The following is a 21482-nucleotide window of genomic DNA, read 5'->3' as shown; positions in this document are numbered from 1 at the left end:
CAGCATGCATATTTATAAAAAGGCTTTTTTTAAAAGAAGGGTTGTTAAGCCTTTTTAAAAGCATTCACAGTCTGAGGTGCCCTCATGTGGTCAGGGAGAGCGTTCCACAGACTGGGAGCAGCGGAGCAGAAAGCCCCGTCTTCCATAGTTCGTAGATTTGTCCGTGGAGGTTGGAGGAGGTTAGCCTGTTTGGAGTGGAGGTGTCGTGTGGAGGATTTGGGGGTGAGCAGTTCTTTGAGGTAGACGGGAGCATTTCCATGGAGGCACTGGTGAGTCAGTAGGGAGATTTTGTATTCAATCCTGAGTGGAACAGGAAGCCAGTGAAGGGATTTGAAAGTTGGTGTGATGTGGTCGTATTTCCGCACTCTTATATAGATATATAGATGTTCTAATCAGGGTTTTATGCTGCCGATTCCAATCTTCCACGAGTAAGTTCGGCCGACGCCGCCAGTGCTACTGACAGTGTAGCAATATCAACACAATATTTCAATTACTTCCTTACCATTGTTTGATGAAAACAAAGCCAATAGTTTACAGTAACTCAACATAAGCAACAACTCTACTGTACTATCTACTACTCTTTGAAATCATTGTACCCTCAAAAGCCTCCTGTGTCCAGGGAATTATCCAGTTTGTGAACATTAGCAAAAACAAAAAAAATATTTTGAGAACATTTTAATTTTAATTTTGGTAATCAAGTATTGTTCATATGATGCTACCCTTGGTACAGACACCACCAATTTATGGCTTCGTCCATCCTGCTATTGCGTGCCGTGTACTGACAATGACAATGCTGACACACGAACAGTTATCATATTATCTTCTAACACTTATTATTCTACTTGTTAAGATCTGCTTACTTTCTGCTGCAATGGCCTTCCATCGACACTCCCTAAACTTTACTAAGCTAAGCATTTATACCATGGTGTTGTTTAAAGCTATCTTAGCAGTTAGCTTAGCTATCAGCAGGCTGGCTACTGTGTAACATCTCGAGCCTTGTCCTCCATGATGGTACTTGATAATGACAATTAAAGGGGACCTATTATGCAAAACCAACCTTTTTTACTTATTGGTATGAGCTCCTTTTTTTTCTCTATCGTCTTGTGGGGCAGACTGTCTTGTACATGCACATGCATCCTCCTTTGTTTCCATTTCTACTACAAAGTAGTGTATAGTTCAAACTTACATCTGTCAATAGACTCCATATGGAAGCACTAAAAACTACAACAAAGAAAGCGAGGAAACTTTTCTTACCTATTGGTATAAGGTCCTTCTTTTTCTCTATCATCTTGTTGTGGGGCAGATTGGCTTGTACATGCACATGCATCCTCCTTTGTTTCCATTTCTAGTACAAAGTAGTGTATAGTTCAAACACAAATCTGTCAATAGACTCCATGTGGAATCATTAAAAACTACAACAAAGATGGCGGGGAAACTTTTCTTACCTGTTGGTATAAGCTCCTTTTTCCCTATCGTCTTGTGGGGCAGACTGGCTCGTACATGCACATGAATCCTTCAATGTTGCCATTTGTAATACAAAGTAGTGTATAGTTCAAATTTACATCCTTCAATAGACTCCATATGGAAGCACTAAAAACTACAACAAAGATGGCAGGGAAACTTTTCTTACCTGTTAGTTTAAGCTCCTTCTTTTTCTCTATCGTCTTGTGGGGAAGACTGGTTCGTACACTCAAGTGCATCGTCCTTTGTTGCCATTTCTAATACAAAGTATTGATTATATTTTTATTTACATTTTATATTTTTTATATTATTTAATAATGCAACAAATATAATACTATCATTAATTTCAAACTTTTTAAAATGAAAATTAAATGTACATTTGCTTGAGTTACTTCAAAAGCAAGTTATTCATCAAATTGTACACTGGCAGATCAGTTGCCAGGATTTTACAGCAAAAAAAACAAAAAAAACTATAGGACCGTTTTTTTTTTTCATTTACAGTAATATGCTGGAAAAACCATTGTACATTTTACGGTGTAGTTCTAAAAAAAAGTTCTAGTATCATAAGGGGAATTCCTATGTATTTATATTCATAAATTATATATGGTTACAAGTGGCCCCTCTTAGGGCAGCTATAAATGTGTGGCCCTCAGGGTAACGGTGTTCGACACCCCTGCTCTAAAGTGTTGTAACCAAATTTGCACTGAACAAAAGCTATATTTTTTATAGCAATCTACTATGATTGAGATTCTGCAAAATAATTTAGATTGAAGCAGGACGATAAAATGACATTATATTCCGCCAGATTGCAGAAGTACATCGTTTAAATGGATATAAAGTTGTTGAGTCCATTTTGTTATGTACTAAAGATCATATATCGTCATTGGGGAAATGAACCCACAAGTATCCCCCACAATAGAGGCGGGTTCAGGCCAGAAGTAGGGAAGAGGGTCCCCAGGAACCATGGCCTTTTCCCAAGTTGTTGTCAAGTGAAGCTAAGCCAAGGCTTTTGGGATGACTACCAGCCCAGTAAAAAGCCATTGTACCCTAAAGATGCAACGACGTCCTTTTGTCTGAGTGTGGGAAGCAGGCCTCACCGTAGGCTTCTCTATCACATGGTTTGTTATTATTATTTCAAAGAAGAGCAGTGGAGGACCACCCTGTGTTTGAAAAACATATCATTTTTTTATTCCAACAAATATTCCTCGCTTTTTAAGCAATGTAACTCTGGTTTGAATCCAATCACAAATAATCAACCAAAACACAAACGTCTATTTTTTGGAAGTTACATATGTTCATTAAAGTCACATACATTGCACGTAATATACTCTTTAGGATTGTCAATGTTTTTTGACGTTGCGCCGCTAGGCTCTGACTGCAGGCGATTAAGAAGCACAAGCCCCTCCCCTGCCGGGTCAGAGGTGCAAAGTATCCAGTGGTTGTTGGGCTTTTCAGCTTTATGGGCATCGAAGAAGGTGTGAGCGGTCACTTCGCATTCATTGCCGTATGGGGTCCTGCATGGGGATGACAAACAACCACATGGGCCTCAGGCAAACAATAATCACTTGTCAAATAACAACATAACTTACACAATTCTAAGGGCTCAAAATTTGGGGCAAAACTCTGAAAATTGCATAAAACGTGGACGTTCAAATCAAACTCGAACTCATTTGCTTTTGTTGAATCATACACAAAAAGCTATGTTTTTCCCATAATGTTTAATGTCAATCTAATTCAGAGGTGGCCAAACTACGGCGGCCCGCTGGCATCTTCAGTGTGGCCCGCGAGATGTCACCAGTTTAATGAGGAATCTGACCCACAAGGTGCTTAACTTAATTTTTTGGGCTTCTGACAGTCTAATTGCTGCAAATGTGCCACCATCTTGTGGACAACACGGGTGATTCCCTTGTCCTACTGGGAGACTTCAACGCTCACGTTGGCAACGACCGTGAAACCTGGAGAGGCGTGATTGGGAAGAATGGCCGCCCGGATCTGAACCCGAGTGGTGTTTTGTTATTGGACTTTTGTGCTCGTCACAGTTTGTCCATAACAAACACCATGTTCAAACATAAGGGTGTCCATATGTGCACTTGGCACCAGGACACCCTAGGCCGCAGTTCCATGATCGACTTTGTAGTTGCGTCATCGGATTTGCGGCCTCATGTTTTGGACACTCGGGTGAAGAGAGGGGCGGAGCTTTCTACCGATCACCACCTGGTGGGGAGTTGGCTGCGATGGTGGGGGAGGATGCCGGACAGACCTGGGAGGCCCAAACGCATTGTGAGGGTCTGCTGGGAACGTCTGGCAGAGTCTCCTGTCAGACAAAGTTTCAATTCCCACCTCCGGAAGAACTTTGAACATGTCACGAGGGAGGTGCTGGACATTGAGTCCGAGTGGACCATGTTCCGCACCTCTATTGTCGAGGCGGCAGATCGGAGCTGTGGCCGCAAGGTAGTTGGTGCCTGTCGGGGCGGCAATCCTAAAACCCCTTGGTGGACACCAGCGGTGAGGGATGCCGTCAAGCTGAAGAAGGAGTCCTATCGGGTCCTTTTGGCTCATAGGACCCCGGAGGCAGTGGACAGGTACCGACAGGCCAAGCGGTGTGCAGCTTCAGCGGTCGCGGAGGCAAAAACTCGGACATGGGAAGAGTTCGGGGAAGCCATAGAAAACGACTTCCGGATGGCTTCGAAGCGATTCTGGACCACCGTCCGCCGCCTCAGGAAGGGGAAGCAGTGCACTATCAACACCGTGTATGGTGCGGATGGTGTTCTGCTGACCTCGACTGCGGATGTTGTGGATAGGTGGAAGGAATACTTCGAAGACCTCCTCAATCCCACCAACACGTCTTCCAATGAGGAAGCAGTGCCTGGGGAATCTGTGGTGGACTCTCCTATTTCTGGGGCTGAGGTCGCTGAGGTAGTTAAAAAGCTCCTCGGTGGCAAGGCCCCAGGGGTGGACGAGATCCGCCCGGAGTTCCTTAAGGCTCTGGATGCTGTGGGGCTGTCTTGGTTGACAAGACTTTGCAGCATCGCGTGGACATCGGGGGCGGTACCTCTGGATTGGCAGACCGGGGTGGTGGTTCCTCTCTTTAAGAAGGGGGACCGGAGGGTGTGTTCCAACTATCGTGGGATCACACTCCTCAGCCTTCCCGGTAAGGTTTATTCAGGTGTACTGGAGAGGAAGCTACGTCGGATAGTCGAACCTCGGATTCAGGAGGAACAGTGTGGTTTTCGTCCTGGTCGTGGAACTGTGGACCAGCTCTATACTCTCGGCAGGGTTCTTGAGGGTGCATGGGAGTTTGCCCAACCAGTCTACATGTGCTTTGTGGACTTGGAGAAGGCATTCGACCGTGTCCCTCGGGAAGTCCTGTGGGGAGTGCTCAGAGAGTATGGGGTATCGGACTGTCTTATTGTGGCGGTCCGTTCCCTGTACGATCAGTGCCAGAGCTTGGTCCGCATTGCCGGCAGTAAGTCGAACACATTTCCAGTGAGGGTTGGACTCCGCCAAGGCTGTCCTTTGTCACCGATTCTGTTCATAACTTTTATGGACAGAATTTCTAGGCGCAGTCAAGGCGTTGAGGGGTTCCGGTTTGGTAACCGCAGGATTAGGTCTCTGCTTTTTGCAGATGATGTGGTCCTGATGGCTTCATCTGACCGGGATCTTCAGCTCTCGCTGGATCGGTTCGCAGCCGAGTGTGAAGCGACCGGAATGAGAATCAGCACCTCCAAGTCCGAGTCCATGGTTCTCGCCCGGAAAAGGGTGGCGTGCCATCTCCGGGTTGGGGAGGAGACCCTGCCCCAAGTGAAGGAGTTCAAGTACCTAGGAGTCTTGTTCACGAGTGAGGGAAGAGTGGATCGTGAGATCGACAGGCGGATCGGTGCGGCGTCTTCAGTAATGCGGACGTTGTACCGATCCGTTGTGGTGAAGAAGGAGCTGAGCCGGAAGGCAAAGCTCTCAATTTACCGGTCGATCTACGTTCCCATCCTCACCTATGGTCATGAGCTTTGGGTCATGACCGAAAGGATAAGATCACGGGTACAAGCGGCCGAAATGAGTTTCCTCCGCCGTGTGGCGGGGCTCTCCCTTAGAGATAGGGTGAGAAGCTCTGCCATCCGGGAGGGACTCAAAGTAAAGCCGCTGCTCCTTCACATCGAGAGGAGCCAGATGAGGTGGTTCGGGCATCTGGTCAGGATGCCACCCGAACGCCTCCCTAGGGAGGTGTTTAGGGCACGTCCAACCGGTAGGAGGCCACGGGGAAGACCCAGGACACGTTGGGAAGACTATGTCTCCCGGCTGGCCTGGGAGCGCCTCGGGATCCCCCGGGAAGAGCTAGACGAAGTGGCTGGGGAGAGGGAAGTCTGGGTTTCCCTGCTTAGGCTGTTGCCCCCGCGACCCGACCTCGGATAAGCGGAAGATGATGGATGGATGGATGGATGGACCATGAATTTCACATCAAAGTGCTGACAGCACAACATTTACTTATATGACCCAATCCTAACAACCTTTACCACTTATGGCACAAATAAACTGCAACCATCACAGAATGTCAACACACATGGTCACACATTACACAACCTGCTCACTGAACTTTGTGGATATTTAAAAAAAAAAGATGTTGATTACACCCATTTGAATCCACTACAGTGCTTGATGGGAAAATTTCAAAACACTCTCTCCAAATTTATCAACGTTTGGCGCATTTTGATGATATTTATGATTGATTATAAAACTTTAAGGGGAGATCGATAGGAAGTAAACAATGTACTATAGGAGTCGAACATTCACATACTCTTAATATCCAATTATATTATTTATACATCATATATATATATATATATATATATATATATATATATATACATATACTGTATTTTTCGGACTATAAGTCGCAGTTTTTTTCGTAGTTTGGCTGGGGGTGCGACTTATACTAAGGAGCGACTTCTGTGTGAAATTATTAACACATTACCGTAAAATATCAAATAATATTATTTTGCTCATTCACGTAAGAGACTAGATGTATAGGATTTCATCGGATTTAGCGATTAGGAGTGACAGATTGTTTGGTAAACGTAAACGCATGTTCTATACGTTATAGTTATTTGAATGACTCTTACCATAATATGTTACGTTAACATACCAGGTACATTCTCAGTTGGTTATTTATGCATCATATAACGTACATATTTAGCCTGTTGTTCACTATTCTTTATTTTAAATTGCCTTTCAAATGTCTATTCTTGGTTTTGGGTTTTATCAAATAAATTTTCTCCAAAAATGCGACTTATATTCCAGTGCGACTTATATATGTTTTTTTCTTTCTTTATTATGCATTTTCGGCAGGTGCGACTTATACTCCGGAGCGACTCATACTCCGAAAAATACGGTACACACATACATATATATATACACACATATATATATATATATATATATATATATGTATATATATATATATATATATATATATATGTCAACTGCACGTACAGTAAATATGCAGATACACATATATATGCATATTTTGTATGTGTATATATATATGTACATACATATATATGTACACATATATGCATATTTACAGTACTGTACATGCAGTTAACTTATATGTGTACAAATATATATGTATATATATGTATATATATATATATATATATATAGGCATGGCCCCCAAGTTAAAAAGATTGGACACCACTCTGGTCTAATAAATCTGTTCCAGACAGCCCAATCTATTATTGTGATCACAATTTATAGAGATGATTATATACGTGCAGGAAACAATGCGAAGTGCAATATTCTTGCGTTTATTGCTGTTAATTGGTTTCCATGACTGATTGTAAATTTATTACTGCGTAATTAGTAATTCATATAAATTAAACATTTTCATAGCTACAGCATAACATACATTTTTTTTTTACTATTGTGAGAGTCCTCTAGAGATGAAATAACACCCATATAGTCACATTAACAATCCAATATAGTAATGGTGCCCAAGGCTGAGCTAATCATTGGCCACGATACTGAAAAGCAGCTTTGATTAGTTTTGTCTCATCTTCTGGCCAAAAAACTGTAGTATGGGTATTTTTAGTTAATTCATCATTTTGGTTAAAATTGCTTAATTTAGGCCAAATATACTTTTAATATAGTTAATAAAATTCATTCATCATTTTTACTCTTATCGACAACTCTTTTGACGACAATGTATAGATTCACCAACACACAATGGCACCTGGGGAAACATTCTGTGGTGCAATGTTTGGCCTTACGATAACCGAGACAGCCCATGAAAATGAAGACTTATTTATGGCAAGCGTTTTACTACAAAAACTAGGGCATAGGTACAGCTGTACATTTTGGAAAAACACACACTCCTACTGTGTTGACTGTGCTATTATTTTTCTAACAATTACACAAATATTTCTCTTGTTATTCCATTAAAGGCGGGATTGACTTGAAACTTCCCACACAGCTCAAAACGGCCTGCTTTTTGGGCATTTAGCCGAATCATCAAACATTTGTACAGGCCTTCAGTGGAGAGACAAGCAGAAGTCTGTCAAACCTGAGCATGACGGTTAAAAAAAACATGTAATCATCCAAAAGTCATTAACCATTTTTCTAATGATTATGAACTGTATGTTAACATGTCTTCCTGAGCTTTTTTTTCCGCCCAAATCAAATTTTCCATTACGCGTATTCTTTTCAGGGTCACGGGTATGCTGGAGCCTACCCCAGCCCACTTTGGCTGATAGTCGGGGTCCACCCTGCACAATATGAACTAACCACTTAAGAGACCCTCCAGGATTTCGCAGACTAATTTTCTAAAATTGCATCAGCGTGTGATTTTATGAAATTGATATCAATGTTTTCAGTGTTATTTTCCTTGTGTGCACTGAGCATTCTTGCTTCTCTGGGACTGCTTTTGTATATGCGCTCCAACACAGCAGTGAGTGACAAGGAGGGCCGCCCCAAGCTAAATGATGTCCCTAAATGTTCACACTTTTTTATTTGTGTAAAAAGCTAAATTATGTCCCTAAATTTGCAGATTTTTGTATTTGTCTAAAAAGCTAAGTTATGTCCCTAAATGTTCACACTTTTGTATTAGTGTAAAAAGATAATGATGTCCCTAAATGTTCACATTTTTTTGTGTAAAAAGCCAAATAACATCCTTAAATTTTCACACTTTTTTATTTTCTGTAAAAAGTTAAATTATGTCCCTAAATTTTCACTTTTTTTATTTGTGTAAAAAGCTAAATTATGTCCCTAAATGTTCACTTTTTTATTTGTGGAAAAAGCTAAATTATGTCCCTAAATTTTCCCACTTTTGTATTCGTGTAAAAAGATAATGATGTCCCTAAATGTTCACACTTTTTTATTTGTGGAAAAAGCTAAATAATGTCCTTAAATTTTCACATTTTTTAAATTTCTGTAAAAAGTTAAACTATGTTCCTAAATTTTCACTTTTTTCATTTGTGTAAAAAGCTAAATTATGTCCCTAAATGTTCATACTTTGTTATTTGTGTAAAAATCTAAATTATGTCCCTAAATGTTCACACTTTATTTATGTAAAAAGTTAAATTGAGTCCCTAAATTTTTAGACATTTTTAATTGGGTAAAAAGCTAAATGATGTCCCTAAATTTTTAAACTTTTTTTACTTTTGTAAAAAGCTAAATCATGTACCTAAATTTTCACACTTTTTATTTGTGTACAAAGCTAAACCATGTCCCTAAATGTTCACACTTTTTATTTGTGTAAAGAGCTAAATTATGTCCCTAAATGTTCACTTTGTTATTTGTGTAAAAATCAAAATTATGTCCCTAAATGTTCACACTTTATTTATGTAAAAAGTTAAATTGAGTCCCTTAATTTTTAGACATTTTTAATTGGGTAAAAAGCTAACTGAGTCCCTAAATTTTTAAACTTTTTTTACTTTTGTAAAAAGCTAAATCATGTACCTACATTTTCACACTTTTTATTTGTGTACAAAGCTAAACCATGTCCCTAAATGTTCACACTTTTTATTTGAGTAAAGAGCTAAATTATGTCCCTAAATGTTCACACTTTTGTATTTGTGTAAAAAGCTAAATTATGTCCCTAAATGTTCACACTTTTTATTTGTGTAAAAAGCCAAATGATGTCCCTAAATTTGCACATTTTTATTTGTGTAAAAAGATTTGATGTCCTTAAATTTTCACACTTTATTTTCTGTAAAAAGTTAAATTATGTCCCGAAATGTTCACAATTTTTTATATGTGTAAAAAGCTTAACAATGTCTCTAAATGTTCACACTTTTTTATTTGAGTAAAAAGCAAAATTACGTCCCTACATTTTCACTTTATTCATGTAAAAAGCTAAACTATGGCCGTAAATTTTCACTTTTCTATTTGTGTAGAAAGCTAAATTTTGGGCGTACATTTTCAAACTTTTTTTGTGTAAAAAGCTAAATTATGTCCCTAAATCTTCCCATTTTTTTAATTATGTAAAAAACTAAATTATATCCCTAAATTTTCACTTTTTTATTTGTGTAAAAAGCAAAATTATGTCCCTAAATTTTCACTTATTTGTGTGAAACAATTTTTTATTAATTTTTAATAAAATTTGAATCTATTTTGATGCATGTTTGTACTAAATCCAATCTATTGAACATAAATTGTTGCCCAATTACTTTTCAAGAGTAAAATAAAAATGTTTACATTATTAAAATATACATTTTCAAAGCTTACTAACTGTATTCCACCCAGTATTTGATGCCGGTACCTTCTGCATTAAGATATAAGAACCAGTGGGAGAACAAAGGGGGAAACTGCCATTATATTGTCAACAGTGGGAAGGGGCTGTAAATACATTTGCAGTAACATTTTATATGAAGCGCCTTGTTATTCATTAATAGACATTTTAAGTGGTTTCTTCACACACAACAGGGCCCGCTATGTATCTCGGGGCCCTGAGCAAACCACCTGTTCTACGTGTAGGGCGGGGGGGCTCCGGTGACAAGCCTGAACGTCAGACAAATTCCTTGCACCGACAAAAAATACGAAGGTCCTGCAGTCCTGGGTTCAATTCCAGGCTGAGGATCTTTCTGTGTGGAGTTTGCATGTTCTCCCCGTGAATGCGTGGGTTCCCTCCGGGTACTCCGGCTTCCTCCCACTTCCAAAGACATGCACCTGGGGATAGGTTGATTGGCAACACTAAATGGGCCCTAGTGTGTGAATGTGAGTGTGAATGTTATCTGTCTATCTGTGTTGGCCCTGCGATGAGGTAGCGACTTGTCCAGGGTGTACCCCGCCTTCCGCCCGATTGTAGCTGAGATAGGCGCCAGCGCCCCCCGCGACCCCGAAAGGGAATAAGCGGTAGAAAATGGATGGATGGATGGACAAAAAAATTGTATTCACTTTACAGTAAATCTTCATTCATCTCTTAATTGGTTCCAGGCCTAAACCTTGTGATTTCATTCCCGCAAAGTAAGAATTATTGAACATTTTTATATTGTCCTCTTTCTAGACTCCAAATATCTACTTGTTAATTTCCTGTTACGTAAGCTATTATTCAATGTTTACAATTCATAAGGAAAGTATTCAGAGTGCTTCACTTTTTGCACATTTTGTTGTTGCAAGCTTATTCAGAAATGCAATAAATCCATTTTTGTCCTCAAAATTCTACACATAATACCCCATAATGACAATGTGAAAAGGTTATTTTTTAAATTTTGCACATGTATAATAAACAAACAAAAAAAACACATCTACATAAGTATTCAAAGCCTTTGCTTCATACTTTGTTGATGCACCATAGGCAGGCAATTACAGCCTCAAGTCTTTTTGAACACAATGCTACATGCTTGGCACACTATCTTTGGGCAGTTTTGCCCATTCCTCTTTGCAGCACCTCTCAAGATCAATCATGTTGGATGGGAAGTGTTGGTTTTCATCCAGGATGTCTCTGTACATTATTGCAGTCATCTTAGTCTAGTCAGGGAGGTGACCAAGAACCCGACAGTCACTCTGTCAGAGCTACAGCAGACGGAAGCCATTTCTCCGTAAAAAAAGTTTTATTAAAATGCACCTGAAAGACTCTCAGAGCATGAGAACCCAAATGATCTGGTCTGATGAGACAAAGATTGAACTCTTGGCGTCATGTTTGAACATCACCAGACCAATGCCAGGTCAGTGGCCTAGTGGTAAGGGTGTCCACCCTGAGTTCGGTAGGTGTGTTCAAACTCTGGCCGAGTCATACCAAAGACTATAAAAATGGGACCCATTACCTCCCTGCCTGACACTCAGCATCAAGGGTTGGAATTGGGGGTTAAATCACCAAAAATTATTCCCGGGCACATCCCAGGAGGTGAACAAGGGGATGGGTGAAATTCAGAGGACATATTTCACCACATCTAGTGTGTGTAACAATCATTGGTACTTTAACTTTAATTTAACTACAGTGAAGCATGGTGGTGGCAGTATCATGCCGTGGGGATTGTTTTCAGCGGCAGGAAGTGGGGGACTAGTCAGGAAAGATAAATGCAGCAATGTACAGAGACATCCTGGTTAAAAACCAACACTTCCCATCCAACTTGATGCAGCTTTAGATGTGCTGCTAAGAGGAATGTGTCAGGCTTGCCCCTGACAGTTTGTTTGTGTTTTTGTTTTTCCTGTGCGTGTGTAGTATTTCCTGTCTTTAGTTCCTGTCAGCGCTCTTATTTTGTCTGTTTCTTGTCTTTCTCCCTGATTGCTGTGTCCCCTCAGCTGCGGCTTATTGGCACCTGGCCACACCTGGTGTCAATCAGCCCGCTCCTATTTAGACCGGTCTTCCCATTCAGTCAGTGCTGGATTATTGTCGATGTCACTTCCGTATTGTTGTTGCTACCTGTCGTGTCGTTTCGTGTCGTGTCATTGCAGCGTAGCGGTAAACTATATTTCGGTATCTGTTTGTAGCTTACTGTCTTTTGTTCCCTGCTTTCATTTTGTTTTCATTCTACAAGTAACGACTTCTGTTTTCCTGCTCACTACCCGCCAGCTTCCACGCTAGGCTCCTTTTGTTTTCTAGCTCCCATGCTAGCTCTTTTAGTTTTGTTATCCGCCTCATGCGCGCTTTTTGTTGTACCCCTTTTGTTCGGTTTTGTTCTAGTATTTTAATTAAATCATGTTTCCTATTCAATGCCTGCCTCCTTCTCTGCATCTTGGGGTTTGTCACCGACAAACTCTGACAGAATGGGCAAAACTCCCCAGAGATAGTGTGCCAAGCCTGTGGCATCATATTCAAAAAGACTTAAGGCTGTAATTTCTGGCAAAAGTGCATCAACAAAGTATTGAGCAAAAGCTGTGGTTTAGGCTGTGTGTACATGTGATTTTTTTACGTTTAATACATGTAAAAAATAAAAATAAAAACTTTCACAATGTTGTAATGGGCTATTGTGTGTAGAATTTTGAGGGCAAAAATGAATTTATTTCATTTTGGGACAAGGCTGTCACGTGACAAAACATGGAATAATAATAATAAAAATAATGGATTAGATTTATATCGCACTTTTCTATTGTTAGATACTCAAAGAGCTCACAGAGAAGTGAGAACCCATCATTCATTCACACCTGGTGGTGGTAAACTACATTTGTAGCCACAGCTGCCCTGGGGTAGACTGACGGAAGCGTGGCTGCCAGTTTGCGCCTACGGCCCCTCCGACCACCACCAATCATTCATTCATCTTTCATTCACCAGTGTGAGCGGCACCGGGGGCAAAGGGTGAAGTGTCCTGCCCAAGGACACAACGGCAGCGAATTGGATGTCAATGGGCGGGAAGCGAACCTGCAACCCTCAGGTTTCTGGCAGGGCCGCTCTACCCACTACGCCATGCCGGAATAGGTGTAAATGGGAAAAAGGGAAGCGCTGTGAATACTTTCCGGATGCACTGTATTCTATCATAAGAACAAGACTGCAAATTGTTAGTTGCTTCTCTGGAATGCTTTTGTGTATGTGCATGTGCACGGAGACAGCAGTGAGTGACAAGCAGGGCTAACCCGGCCTAAATGGGGGCCCTAAGCAGAATTTTATCAGGCAACTCTGGTGACAAGCCTGAACGTCAGACATTTTTTTCGCACTGACAAGCAATTTCTATTCAATTTACAGTGAACCTTCATGTATCACTGTTAGTTGGTTCCCGGCTTAAAAGTGGTGAATTCAATTCCGCAGAGTAGAAAATATTCACTATAAATGAAATATTTCCACAGCTAGTGCATTCAAATCCTTTTTACACCTTCTAAATATGATTTTAACCACTATGACTTGAGTAATAAAATGACAATACTGCTGTAGTATTGAAATGTTTTATTCACGTCATTGTTATGCTTAAAAAAGCTTAATTTAGCCCACTAATGTATATAATACAGTAAAAAGGGAATTCACATGGCCCTATTTCTTGCAATTTACCTGACACATGAAAAGTGTGGAATGTGCACTATCCACTTTAGCTGCCAGAAGGCAGTTAACTGTTGTCACGACCATTAGATCAGGTTTTGTTTTTGTCATGTTTGGTTTTATTTTTTGGTCATTCAGTTCTTGCTTTTGCACTTCCTTGTTTTCTTTGTTTCCATATTAACTCATTGATTTTCACCTTGCCCTCATGTCACGTCCCTGTTCTCAGTTAACACACCTGCTGGAAATGAGCCTTGCTATTATTTAAGCCACAGATGCCAAGTGTTCAGCTGGCAACTTCCCATATACCTCAACTGTCTTCATGCCATGCATGCCATTGCTGTATGCTCATTCTGTCCATGTCACAGTAAGTTTAGTTATTCATTCAACAGTGCAAGTGTTTTTGTTTCATGTTTATAGTTTGTAGCCTTTATGCTAGTCTTTTGTTTTTCATTAGTCAAGTTTGTTCTCCGCCATTGTGCGCGCCATTTGTTTGCCTTTTTGTAGTTTGCTTGTGTCAGTATTGAATTAAAATGTACTCACATTCACGTCTCGCTCGTGCCAACTATCTTTTGCGTTGGAAAAACAAACTATCTCCAAGTCAAAGTCCAGGTCTTGACATATTATGTCAAGACTTGGACTTGACATAGTCACAGTCCAAGTCTTGACATATTATGTCAAGACTTGGACTTGACATAATGGCGGAGAACAAACTTGACTAATGAAAAACAAAAGACTAGCTAGCATAAAGGCTACAAACTATGAACATGAAACAAAAACACTTACACTGTGGCATGAATAACAAAACTTACTGTTACATGGACAGAATGAGCTTACAGCAATGGCATGCATGGCATGAAGACAGTTGAGGTATATGGGAAGTTGCCAGCTGAACACTTGGCAACTGTAGCTTGAATAATAGCAGTGATAATTACCAGCAGGTGTTTGAACTGAGGACAGAGACGTGACATGAGGGCAAGGTGAAAATCATTGAATAGCTATGGAAACAAAGAACAAAAAGGAAGTGCAAAAGCAAGAACTGAATGACCAAAAAATAAAACCAAACATGACAAAAACAAAACCTGATCCCATGGGCGTGACAAGTGTTGAATATCTGAAAATTTGTTTTGTTGGCAATTCCAACTTTGACCACAGCATCAGTTGCTATGTAGACTGGTGCTTTCCATAATTTTTAGTAGACCGCATTGCAAAATTAATAACACCCACCATTCTTCTTGCGCAATGTCTACCCAGGAATAGGGCTATATGTAACCCTTCCCTACTGTACGCTTAAAATTTTTTGTTAGTATGAAACCGCAAACTTGTCAACCTTGAAAACTGTAATTAGTAAAGATAAAGACACTTTAAAAACGTGGTCTTTTAAACAATTATTGGTAACACTATCTAGCCAAGTGTTCCTAAACTATCGGGCCGGCGCCTGTTGTTGGTCCTCAAGCGCCCCCAAGAGGGCCAGCAAAAAATATCTGTATCTCAGTTGTGGTCCGTACGGGCCGTAGCGGTACCCAGTTGTAATAAACTTTTCCACCACTACTAGCAGTAATGACAATATCAAACAAACAGAAGAAGTCTGGAGCTAAAGTCTTAGAGAGGATTAAGGACAAAATTATGACTTAAGTGGTAAAGCTGTATTTTCATTTTCACATTAATGTTATTGATTTAAGATGAAAAAACATACATATTAATTATTCATTATTGATTTAGAATAAAAAAATATTTTAGCACTGTGTAATTAACATTTATTTTTCATCAGTATTTATGAGCCCCTTCTTTTACAGTATATTTGGTTACTTTTTTTTTGTAATCACGCTGACCTAAGTCTTCATAGCAATCTTTGTGATTACCACATGGGTTTAATATCATTTGACAATGTGTATCCTGTTGAACTGTAAATAGATATAAATATTGAATATGATTAAAATCAAGAATAGGATTACTTATTCATTGTCAATATTTGAGTGGCCCTCAGCTAACCAATTGTGTTATATTTTTGGGTCTGAAAAATGCAATGTAGACATGTTGCAATAATAACCTTTAACCCCATAAAGCACAGGATTTCAATAAACACTCCTAAAATATTGCCAATGTTCCGTTGTCTCCTACTTGCAAACATTCTCCTTGTATGTTTTACACTGGAAAAGAGTGTGTTGATTGCGACCTTTCGTTTACGTTGTAAGGAACACTGCACATAGTTAAGAACAATGGGTAACTGTTAAGCTTGATCTATAGCGGATATTTTTGTTGGTAAAAGAGAGCGAATGAGATTATTATCACGCGTGTCTGTCAATGTAAACAAGGAAGTGATGCAGCCACATGTTTGATTGGTTTGTCAAAGAGGAAATGGGGAATTTTACATATCATTCACAATCATCATGTGAGACAGAAACACGTATGTTGTTGTTTTGTATGCATTCTAACTAGTAAATAAACATTAGCATAAGTCAGCTAACAGTAGAGCCAAAGTGAGTTGCTTTATTCTGCCTCTAAAGCCTCCATCAAGGTTTTATATACCGGTACCTGCTGTAACTATATATGTAATGTAGTAACAGGCACTGATAATGACATGTATTATTTACGATTTTTCTGTCATTTTAACCATACGGCGGCATATTGATTTCACAGATTGCTTTATTATGTTCGCAGTTTGAATTAATTGTTTGGCCCTTTGCAAAATTATCATATAGCAGTATTGCAAAGTGCTAAACAAGAAATACAAACTCAAAACATAATAAAACAATCACTTCCTGTACAATGTTTGCTCTCACTGGGATGCTGACTGATTGTATGTTAAAAAAAGGTGCCCCAAACTACTGTTTTTTTCGTGTCTTTCTAGAAATATCCGGGTATAAATTGGACGTCATAGTTAACCAACTTCTCGGTTTATGGCAACATCATTCTGCTATCCATGTGAGAGGAATAATTTACAATCTAGAATTCACTTCTACCAACTCAGAGGCAATGCAGCAGCTCACCGGCTCAATATGTCAATATAGCAGCATAAGCTAGTTAGCTCGCTTTAATCATGGCACCAGTAAAATGTATCTGTCTGCGTTAGCGCTTATAATAACAATATTGCAAATACTTGGCTAATATTCAGATTACGACATGTAAATAGGAGTATTTGTTGCCGTTTTTGGATGCTTTTAGGGCTTTATGGGCGCAATAGAGTGCTCCCATTGTTAGCCACCTCGTACTTGCCGTTTTAACCGAGAATGCATTAAAAAAGAAAAACATGTTTTCTTGTCTTATATAATAATTGTGAATGATAGACAAAACTCCGAAAAAAAGTGCAGTTCCATTTCAAAAAATTTGTATGTGCGCTTTTGAGCACTTCTCAGGGACATATTGGAGTGGCAAAAACGACAATGAATGGCCAAAAAGTACAAAGATTTCACAAAGTTACGAGGTTTGCATATCTATATATATCTGGAATTAGTTGAATTTGTGTGAATTGACACAACTGCAACGTCCCGAAATCCTGCAGGGTCAATTTAGTCAAATTAAACAAACAAGGATGTTTTTGGGATGTGGGAGAAACCTGTAGTGCATGTAGTGTGATGCCAGGCAAAAACACTTCTTCCTTAAGTGAAAAAAGGATCTAACTGAACAAAGCTCCTTTATCTTGCATGTTTGGCCTTGAAGTTCTGGAGATAATTTGTCTCGAGAAACTGTTAGGTTTCTTCAGTGTAATCACTCCCACGAACAGAAATTTGTTTACACATTTGTTAACAATTTGGCCTCAGTCTGTTATCTTAGAGTGAAAAAACAAAAATAGGTACCCAAGAATAAGATGTTCCATAACAGCCAGAGCCTGGTTGGTTTTGCAGTGGAGGATGATCACGTTGAAGTTAGCCTGTGGACGACAAAAGCCTAGCTTGCTAAGGTGACATATGAGCAGTGAAATATTTAACCGTGGAGAACTGAGACGCTCACGGGTACAGGCAGACCCTCATGTTCAAGTCTCTCCTGTGGGTCAAAGTGCACTATCTTCCACCAGGAGAGAAAGGATCCGCTTTTTTCCATGTTGACTTCCTGGAGACGAGACCTCTGTGCAGACTTTGAGAAAAAATCCAATAGAATTTTTGTCAATAGACCTAAAATCATGATCTCTGAACAAACATTTTTTGTACCTTCCGGAAACTCTGCAGGTCACTTGACAGGTAGAGCTGAAAGAGTAAGTGATAAAATTGTCACATGTTCAATCACATCTACAGTATAGCTAGGCAATTGTAAAGGATTCTCGTATATCAAAGCAACAGGCATGTAGATTCTCTATCAGGTTATAGTTTGCTATGTGTATCATTTTAGTTTTTAAAAAAATCACCAAATCCATCCATTTTCTCCCGCTTGTCCCTCTCTGCACTCAGGTGGAAGGCGGGATACACCCTGGACAAGTCACCTCCTCATCACAGGCCAACACAGATAGACAGAAAACATTCACATTCACACACTAGGGCCAATTTAGTGTTGCAAATGAACCTATCCCTGGTGCATGTCTTTGGAGGTGGGAGGAAGTCGGAGTACCCGGAGGGAACCCAAGCAGTCATGGGGGGAGAACATGCAAACTCCTCACAGAAAGAGCAAGATCATGTAATTTTAATGTTTTTAATTGAATGAAAAGAGCATTGGTACAAACATATTAATCCACAAAATTTACAATTCTAATGGTTTTCTTGTAAAGTAAGAAAACTGAATTGATGTTTGATTTATAATTATTACCACATATTACAACACAATAATTGAGATATGGAAGTACAAATAATTATATAACATGTTAAGAGCATTTAGTTTTACCGAGTTTTAAATTTTATTTAAAATATCAATAATTTTTTTGCCATTTTTGTTTTAAGTATATGTTTGTGCAGTTTCCAATTTAGTTTGTCATCTGTATAGATTCCCAAAAATTTAGTTGAATACACCTTTTCTATTTCCATATCATCAATTATTGTGTTTTAATCATATTCAATATAATGAATAATAATAAGCATAATAATAATAATACATATGAAGCAAAAGAAGACCATAAGACTCTTGAACGCATCATAATAATCCCCTCAAACACGGATTAACTCACTGGAATATAAAGACAATATGACATACATCCATAAATGTGGATGCATATGCAAAAGTGGAATATATTTATCTGTACTGTAATCTATTTATATCTGCACCTTATTGCTCTTTTATCCTGCACTACAATGAGCTAACGCTACAACATTTCGTTCTTATCTGTTCTGTAAAGTTCAAGTTTGAATGACAATAAAAGGAAGTTTCTGTCTCTATGTATGTTTCTTAAATAAGCTGTCAATAAAATTAAGGTGCAAATTAAAATATAGCTTCACCACTTAAATCATATTTTTTGCATTTAAAAAAATTCTCTATGACTTTTGCTCCAGACTTCTATTTGTTTGAGATTGACATTACTGCCACAAGTGGTGGACATTGTATTACAACTGAGTGCCGTTGCGGCACATACTGACCATAGCTGGGAAACACCTTTTTTTGGCCTACCTCTAGGTGGTGCTTGCATCCCAACAATGGTAGTGGAGAATACTGCAGCAGAAATTGCGGAGTGATTTTTGATACAAAACATATTACTTTATTCACTATATAAGTGTTTCTTGCTACTTCACGTTGTATATTTTGAATATAAAATGATCTGTCATTACACCTTCATCCATCCATCCATTTTCTACCGCTTATTCCCTTTTGGGGTTGCGGGGGGCGCTGGCGCCTATCTCAGCTACAATCGGGCGGAAGGCGGGGTACACCCTGGACAAGTCGCCACCTCATCGCAGGGCCAACACAGATAGACAGACAACATTCACACTCACATTCACACACTAGGGCCAATTTAGTGTTGCCAATCAACCTATACCCAGGTGCATGTCTTTGGAAGTGGGAGGAAGCCGGAGTACCCGGTGGGAACCCACGCATTCACGGGGAGGACATGCAAACTCCACACAGAAAGATCCGGAGCCTGGATTTGAACCCAGGACCGCAGGACCTTCGTATTGTGAGGCAGACACACTAAAAAGTGTATTTTATACTGTCAATTTGTTGTTTTTGTCAAACCATCTCTTTAATTTCTTGATTCCTTCTTTTACTATTTGTGTTAGCTTCTGTGCGTTCTCACCTTAAGAGATTGTGTCCGTGTCCTCTGCAATTAGAACTTACTTTAAGGCCTTTGTGACTGCAAATGTTGTTTATATAGAGATTGAACAATATATGTCTTTACTTTTACAGGGCTTCACGGTGGCAGAGGGGTTAGTGCGTCTGCCTCACAATACGAAGGTCCTGCAGTCCTGGGTTCAAATCCAGGCTCGGGATCTTTCTGTGTGGAGTTTGCATGTTCTCCCCGTGAATGCGTGGGTTCCCTCCGGGTACTCCGGCTTCCTCCCACTTCCAAAGACATGCACCTGGGGATAGGTTGATTGACAACACTAAATTGGCCCTAGTGTGTGAATGTGAGTGTGAATGTTGTCTGTCTATCTGTGTTGGCCCTGCGATGAGGTGGCGACTTGTCCAGGGTGTACCCCGCCTTCCGCCCGATTGTAGCTGAGATAGGCGCCAGCGCCCCCCGCGACCCCGAAAGGGAATAAGCGGTAGAAAATGGATGGATGGATGGATGGATGGATGGATTACTTTTACAGTTTCCGGCTGTGCACTACAGTAATTTGATGTTCAAGAGCTATGGGAACAACACCAAAGAGGAAATACTTTCGTCAAACAATTGTTGCTCGCTAACAATCGGAAAAGGTTCATTAGGTCGTTTCCAAGGCTTTTTTTACGCAAAAGAAAAACATTGGGAGTGGACAACACTGCATGTTTAAGCCAATGAAGAAAAGACAAACAGCAATATAGCCCTTCATGTTACTTACACTATGGGTAGCCAACACGAAGCCGTGAGGCATTTAGTCCACTCGAGAAAGGTTGAGTTGCACAATTTTGTTATTAAAGCTAATCTGTGCTTTTCATGAAAAAAATAATTAAAACCCCTCGACACATTCCAAGAGCCACAAAATCTGACCTAGTACTTAATCCTGTCACATCGCAATAGAACAATACACTCAAAAACTTGAAATAATCCATCAAGTCAAATCATACAATGTGCAAATTCATTGAGAAGGTGGGTGTGTAATATACAGTCAGGTGTAAAAAGGACACCCCACTTCTTCTCTTGGCATACACAACGATGAATACACAACACACACACACTGCTGTGTTGCCTTTGCTATTATTATCTTTCTGACAAATACTCTGTGTGGGAGTTTTAATAAACCCGAAAGTTTGCCTCAATAAATCAGACTGATTTGAAATTGCTCACAATAAATGAACGGGTAACACGCGGTTCCACCCTGCCCAGGTTTTGTGCAAATTATTTTCCCATTACGCTTTGAAGTTGGAAGTTTTACTACAGTATACTTGATTTAAAACAGGGTTTTGGACACAATTAAGCATAAAATGGCTCAATTAAGTAAATATATCGATACAGTATGTGGACAGGAGCGTGGCCTGTGGGCTGCCGCGGAACGGGGTGTGAAAGGACCGGCCTCGAAGACAGCGACAGGTGAGTGGATGGCCCAGGTGGGCCTTGTTATCTAATCAC

At 39.8% G+C, this 21482-nt stretch overlaps 1 protein-coding gene across 1 annotated transcript in view; it reads right to left on the bottom strand.

Annotated features, from left to right (window-relative positions):
- Nucleotides 1-1276: 1276 nt before the first annotated feature.
- The window catches only part of cfap161 (cilia and flagella associated protein 161), a 33963-nt gene continuing 13757 nt past the window's right edge, over nucleotides 1277-21482 (bottom strand). The window contains exons 5-11 of the mRNA XM_061893707.1: nucleotides 18004-18039; nucleotides 17807-17929; nucleotides 17653-17726; nucleotides 2774-2975; nucleotides 1631-1718; nucleotides 1446-1513; nucleotides 1277-1345 (exon numbers count right to left, since the gene is read on the bottom strand). Of these exons, the coding sequence (XP_061749691.1) occupies nucleotides 1470-1513; nucleotides 1631-1718; nucleotides 2774-2975; nucleotides 17653-17726; nucleotides 17807-17929; nucleotides 18004-18039 (567 nt within the window). The 3' untranslated portion in view covers nucleotides 1277-1345; nucleotides 1446-1469. The remainder of the gene's footprint in view (nucleotides 1346-1445; nucleotides 1514-1630; nucleotides 1719-2773; nucleotides 2976-17652; nucleotides 17727-17806; nucleotides 17930-18003; nucleotides 18040-21482) is intronic.

Source organism: Nerophis ophidion, linkage group LG03, assembly GCF_033978795.1.
Source record: "Nerophis ophidion isolate RoL-2023_Sa linkage group LG03, RoL_Noph_v1.0, whole genome shotgun sequence".
Lineage (NCBI taxonomy): Eukaryota > Metazoa > Chordata > Actinopteri > Syngnathiformes > Syngnathidae > Nerophis > Nerophis ophidion.
Note: the sequence above shows the minus strand (reverse complement) of the source record. Positions and strands in the feature narration are given on the sequence as shown.